This window comes from Apteryx rowi, unplaced genomic scaffold (genome assembly GCF_003343035.1).
Source record: "Apteryx rowi isolate R43461 unplaced genomic scaffold, aptRow1 scaffold_123, whole genome shotgun sequence".
Lineage (NCBI taxonomy): Eukaryota > Metazoa > Chordata > Aves > Apterygiformes > Apterygidae > Apteryx > Apteryx rowi.
Window position 1 is genome coordinate 1,847,243 of NW_020447453.1, and position 5,282 is coordinate 1,852,524.

The 5,282-nt window shown below is 42.9% G+C and overlaps 1 protein-coding gene across 3 annotated transcripts in view; it reads right to left on the reverse strand.

Annotated features, from left to right (window-relative positions):
* LAMP1 (lysosomal associated membrane protein 1) overlaps positions 1 to 194 on the reverse strand; it is a 19,932-nt gene extending 19,738 nt beyond the window's left edge. The window contains exon 1 of one of the 3 annotated variants that reach the window (XM_026055480.1): positions 85 to 194. In XM_026055480.1, the coding sequence (XP_025911265.1) occupies positions 85 to 136 (52 nt within the window). In that variant the 5' untranslated portion in view covers positions 137 to 194. The remainder of the gene's footprint in view (positions 1 to 84) is intronic. The other 2 variants (XM_026055478.1, XM_026055481.1) reach the window with 2 other exon arrangements.
* Positions 195 to 5,282: the final 5,088 nt, after the last annotated feature.

Sequence of the window (5,282 nt, forward strand, 5' to 3'; positions counted from 1 at the left end):
GCCGGGCGGACGGTGTCCGGTTACCGGCCCGGCGCAGCCCCCCGCGCCGCGGCAGCCCGGCCCCGCAGGCCGCCGCCTCCTTACCGAGCAGGGCGGCCGCCGCGAGCAGCCCCCGCGCGCCCTGGGCCCGAGCCATGGCGGGGAGGGGAGCGGGGRGGGCGGAGGGGGGCGAAGCGGAACCGGCGGGAGCGCGGAGACGGCGGCGGCCCGCGCGGACAGCAAAGGCCACGGCCCGGCTGGTCATATGACCTATGACGTCACCGCCCCGCCCCAGCGCTGGCACGTGACCCGCCCGCGGAGCGAAGCGGAGACCTCGGCAATTGGGGGGAGGCAGCGAGAGGAAATCTCGCGAGAGCGGCGGGCTGGCGGGGGGGGGAGGGGGCGTTACCGCCAACGGTCGCTCGCTCCGCCGCTGGGGAGGGCGTGCAGCCTCCCGTGGCGGCTCGGTGTTTACGCACACGCAAAATAACACCTATATAAACACAGTTGGGGGGGGGTGCATAGGTGTAAGCACGCGGGACAGTGTATATACCTAGATGTATGCACAGAAGCATATGTATATAATGCGTTGAGTGTAGTATATTTAATGTGTATATGTGTGTGTACTATGATGTGCACACAAACGTGTGTATAATGCATACAGTGTGTATAGTATATGCGTAGCATGTGTGTGTCTGTACTATGATACATGGCATGTATGTGTACGTTTGCTTAGAGCTCTCTGGTATAGACACCCCTGTCCGCAGAGACAGGTGCACGGTTACTGCATGTGATTGTACCTATAGGTGCATTCACCTGTGCAATACCCGCTCACATGGTTCAACCCCACGTGCATTGCACACGCCAGCCCCAGCGATGGGCCCTGGCCGCTCGGGGCCTCGCTGGTGCCCTCAGGGCTCTCCCTGCGGCAGCTGCGGCTTCCCCCGGCTGTGCCCCGCGGCCTGGCCAGGCTGTGCCACGCACTACCGGCCCCAGCACGGGCCGCCTGCTCAGTCGTCACCCGCAGCACGGACGTGGGGAAATGGGCGCTTGGTGGCTTGGGGACTTTCTGCAAACTGCCTGAAGACTTCTTTCTGTAACTCGCCTGATAAAAATTGACAAATGAAAACTGAAGAACTGTCAAGGCCCAGCTTCACTGTACCTAATTTTAGGCATTTAGCTGTGGTTCCCAAGAGGGGAATGCAGTCAGTCCAGGTGTCCCTGGGTTAAAGAGGGAGGAGGGTGTTAGAGAAGGGCGAGAGGCACCTTTGGTTAGCAGTTAAACCTACCTAAATTCTGAATTTCTTCCAGAATAAGCTTCTTGCCACTGAGTATAAAGACAGTCGAAGGTGAGTATAGTCATTTTGCATAGATTAAAACCAGTCCTAGCTGTATAAAATCACCAGAAGTTGAATAGTCTCAGTTACCTCTGAAATGATGCTTCTGTGTATACATGTGCATATATATAATCCGTGTATCTTTTTCAAGCTAAAAGAGGGACTGCTAATGAGTTGCGGCCATATGGGTAAAACTGTGGTTGTATGGGGAAAAAGTTGCATGGCTAAAGCTATGTAAAATAGCTTTTGATGTTGTTTGATATTTTTATATACAAGAATTTTAAGAAACCACTTTTTTGAGAAAACTAGAAAAGGTGAAGTTTGTCAATATCAAAATTGCCAGATGTTAACACAGTAAAGGAGATACAGAGCCCAGGACATTTGATCCTTTGTAATTCAATTCTCTTTCTTATCTAAGCTGCTAAGGATATACTTTCTCTCAGAAAGTATATACCTCAGAAGTATTTACTTTACTACTGAAATCCTATTTTTAGTACTGTTAGAAAGTGTGCCAATAACAGGGTGTTTCTGCTTACTCATACTGGCTCCCACATCATTCCTCTGCTCATTATGCTGTTCTCTAGAGGAATCAACTCTGACACAGAATCCTGTATGCTCCTGTGCTGCCCTTCTACATTTTCACTTAGAACCAAATTGAAATGCAATTTAGCTATTATTACCAGCACCTAAAGACAATTGTAAGTATTGTAAACTTGATGACCTTTTCCTTGTGTTTGGCTCTGTTCACTTATTCCTATTTCCCCAAAACACCCTCAAGAAAATTATTAGCTCTTCAGTGTGGCCTGTGGATCTGCCTGTCTTTTTCGATACTGTTACAATAAACAGACATTTCTTTCTTAATACTGCCTTTTTATCTGTGCATTTTTAGAGACAGAAATGTTTTGTTATTGTTTGCCTTTTCCTGCAGTACATTTATTCTCACCCTGTGTTACCAAAAGCAGAAGTTACTCAGCTTTAAAAAGGATGTAATGATCAGCTCCGGTCAAGTGTTTGAATGAGTCATCTGCAGAGGAGTTGAGGTTAATGGAGGTGGGACTGTGGTCTAGTTTTTCGATCACTGTTTTTGAAGCCTGCACTGGGAGTGGGGGGAGGTCTGTGGACTACTTGAAAGAAACAAAATGGAGAGGATACAGTAGTCTGCTCCTCTACTAAAAAATTGGTAGGAGTCTATAATTTGGAAAATGTTGATGTTTGGATTACCACCAATTAAAAACAATCTGTAAGTTGCATAAAGCAACAACATTATAGCATGAAATCAGTAAGTAAAGAACATTAGGTCATGAGCAGAGAACGATGTTGATCTTATATGCTGTGAATAATTAGCTTATTAAGCCCTTTATAGTGGTGTAGAGACTGCATAGTAATCTCTATGTCACTGTCAGTAAAAGTATTAATGTAGTAATTGTTAGCCTGTTCTACTAATGAATTGAGTCTTGTGCAACCATGTTGGCCATTAGCCTCACTGCTCCATAACTTGATGGCTAAAAATCAAACTTGATAGCAAAAATTAAAAAATATATATTACTACCATAAAAACTAGTATAAAGACAAAGCACAAAGATCCAAGTTAGTGCTGCCACGAAGGGAAAGGTAGTCTGTGCCCAGCACATTTTGTTTCACAGAGCTGCTGGCTAACAAACACCAATACAGTTCCAGATTAACCATGGTACATCTCTGGCACTGAAGAGCATGGATATGGATGCTTAACAGCTGCATATGGGGAAGATCATGGGAAATACCCATGAGATATAGGAGACAAGTTACCCAGCACACACTGTTCTGCAAAGTTAAGGCAGAATACCAGTATGTAAGACAGCATACAGGTTGAGAATTTTTACCAGGGAAGAATTTAATCCATTTTTCCTTTAGCCTTTTGCTGCCTGTTACCTGACTTCACAGAATTATTTTCCAAAGAGTCCAAAGAGACTTGCTAGGAACAGATAACCAACATTATAGTAGAATCCACTCTCCCTAACACAACTGTCAAAGCTCATAAATGTACAGATAAGTCTATATGCATAAAAAATTGATACACTAAAAAAATTTGCCTGAAAGGTGTATATTTTTTTTCAAATGTGTAGCACAAAAAAAAAAGAAAGATTTTGAAGAACAAAGAAAGAATCTGAAGCAGGACAAAGGAGTTAGATGATAAACTCAGGTTCAAATAAAGGACTTGCAGTGGCAGCTAAAATACAAAACTAGGAAAAGCAAGACACAAGAAGCGGGCAGGAAGGAGACTGTTGGTAGTTGGTAAGGAAAGCTTAAATTGCAGGACTCAGGAAGACCCCTACAACACTCAGCCACCAACCTGCATGTTCACAGTCAGTCAGATTCCCTCAAGAAGCTTTAGTTAGATGACTGGGCATCACATTTAGGAAGTTTTTTTTTTGTTTGTTTGTTTTTAATAGATGAAGCATATACGTCTGAATAAATTAAACCAAAAAGGTAGTAGCTTTTTCTAAGATTCAGAAGAGTCCCACACCTGTATCCTGGACTGGTTCTGTTTCTTTTTCCTTCCATAGAAGTTGCCACACAATCTGTTCCAAGGATGTTGTGTTGCCAAGATTCAGGCACTTTTCAAGACTCTTTCTACCCAATATGGATGCACTGCAGAGGAAATCTATTACTTTCCCACACCATGATATCTTCAACATTAGGTGATCTTCCAGCAGAAAAATTATAGGCACCTTTACCCTGTAGGCACAATACACCCAGGGATGTAGTGAACCAAATAGCCAGCATCAAACCAACAACTGACTGGGACAGGATGCTCAGCCAGATTCTGTCATCAGCTATCAAAAAGCAATCAAGTGCAGCTATTTTACTATGAAATAGCGATTACCATGCTGACTGATAAACTAAATAATAATATATTACTTCTAAACTGCTTACCTCTTTGTTTAGCACATACAAAATTCTAGGAGGAGGAATATGAGGAAGCCAGATTAAAAATGGGGGCCTGAGAATCACATGATGACATGGCCCATGGCTTTTGAACCTCTGAGGCCACTCTCAGACCAATTTGGAGAAGTAAAAAATCTTCAGAGATGGTTACATTCTCTGTAAGTTTAAGGGTGAGGCAGTGGGTGGAAATCAGCAGGTGGATAAAGGAGAACCAAACCCATGCTCCCACTAACAGAAAGGCAGAACTAATGAGAAAAACCCTCCGCAGCACTGCTTCTTGAGGTTATTGCAGTTGCAGGGCGGGGAACAAGAAAGGGGGAATACAGTATAGGACAACAGACATATACATCATACAAAGACAGGCTTCATTATTTCCACTGCTCATGTGACAACTTATTTTTAATTGGTATACCAGACAGAGTAATTCAGCCAAGAAGTTCTAGTCTATGGCAATTAAGAAAAATTGCCTATCTCAGCACTTTTAATCAGTCAATCAACAGTGCTTCAGAAGGCAGAACCATTTAAATCACCTTCAGAATAACTCCATTGCTTTTAATATATTGGTTAAAACCCTTGAACCAGGAAGTTTGGGTTCAGAAAGGGAACAGAGTACACGTTCACTTCTTTGTATATATACCACCAAATTAGTGTCTACTACTGCCAGCTTTGTGTGGATAAAGTCTCTGCCCATTATACTTCTGTGAGGCATATACTTCTTTTTGTTTTAAAAGTCTAGTGAGATGGAGCTGATTAGCTTTCATATGCAGTGAAAGTAGGTTACAAGGTGAGTGTTATAATTAACACTAAACAACACACTGCATAAGTACACTTAAGTGCTACATTCTCACAAAGGCTAAGGAATTAATATTCAATATGCATCAAAGTTTTTATTTGAATTAACTGAAGATTCAAATATTAAAATAAGTCTACATTAAATTACAATATTAAATATGTTTTAAATACAATAACTAAACACATGTTTAGTTTCTAAACACAAAGGGAATAAAAATAATTCAAAAGAATGCAATACAATTAATGACA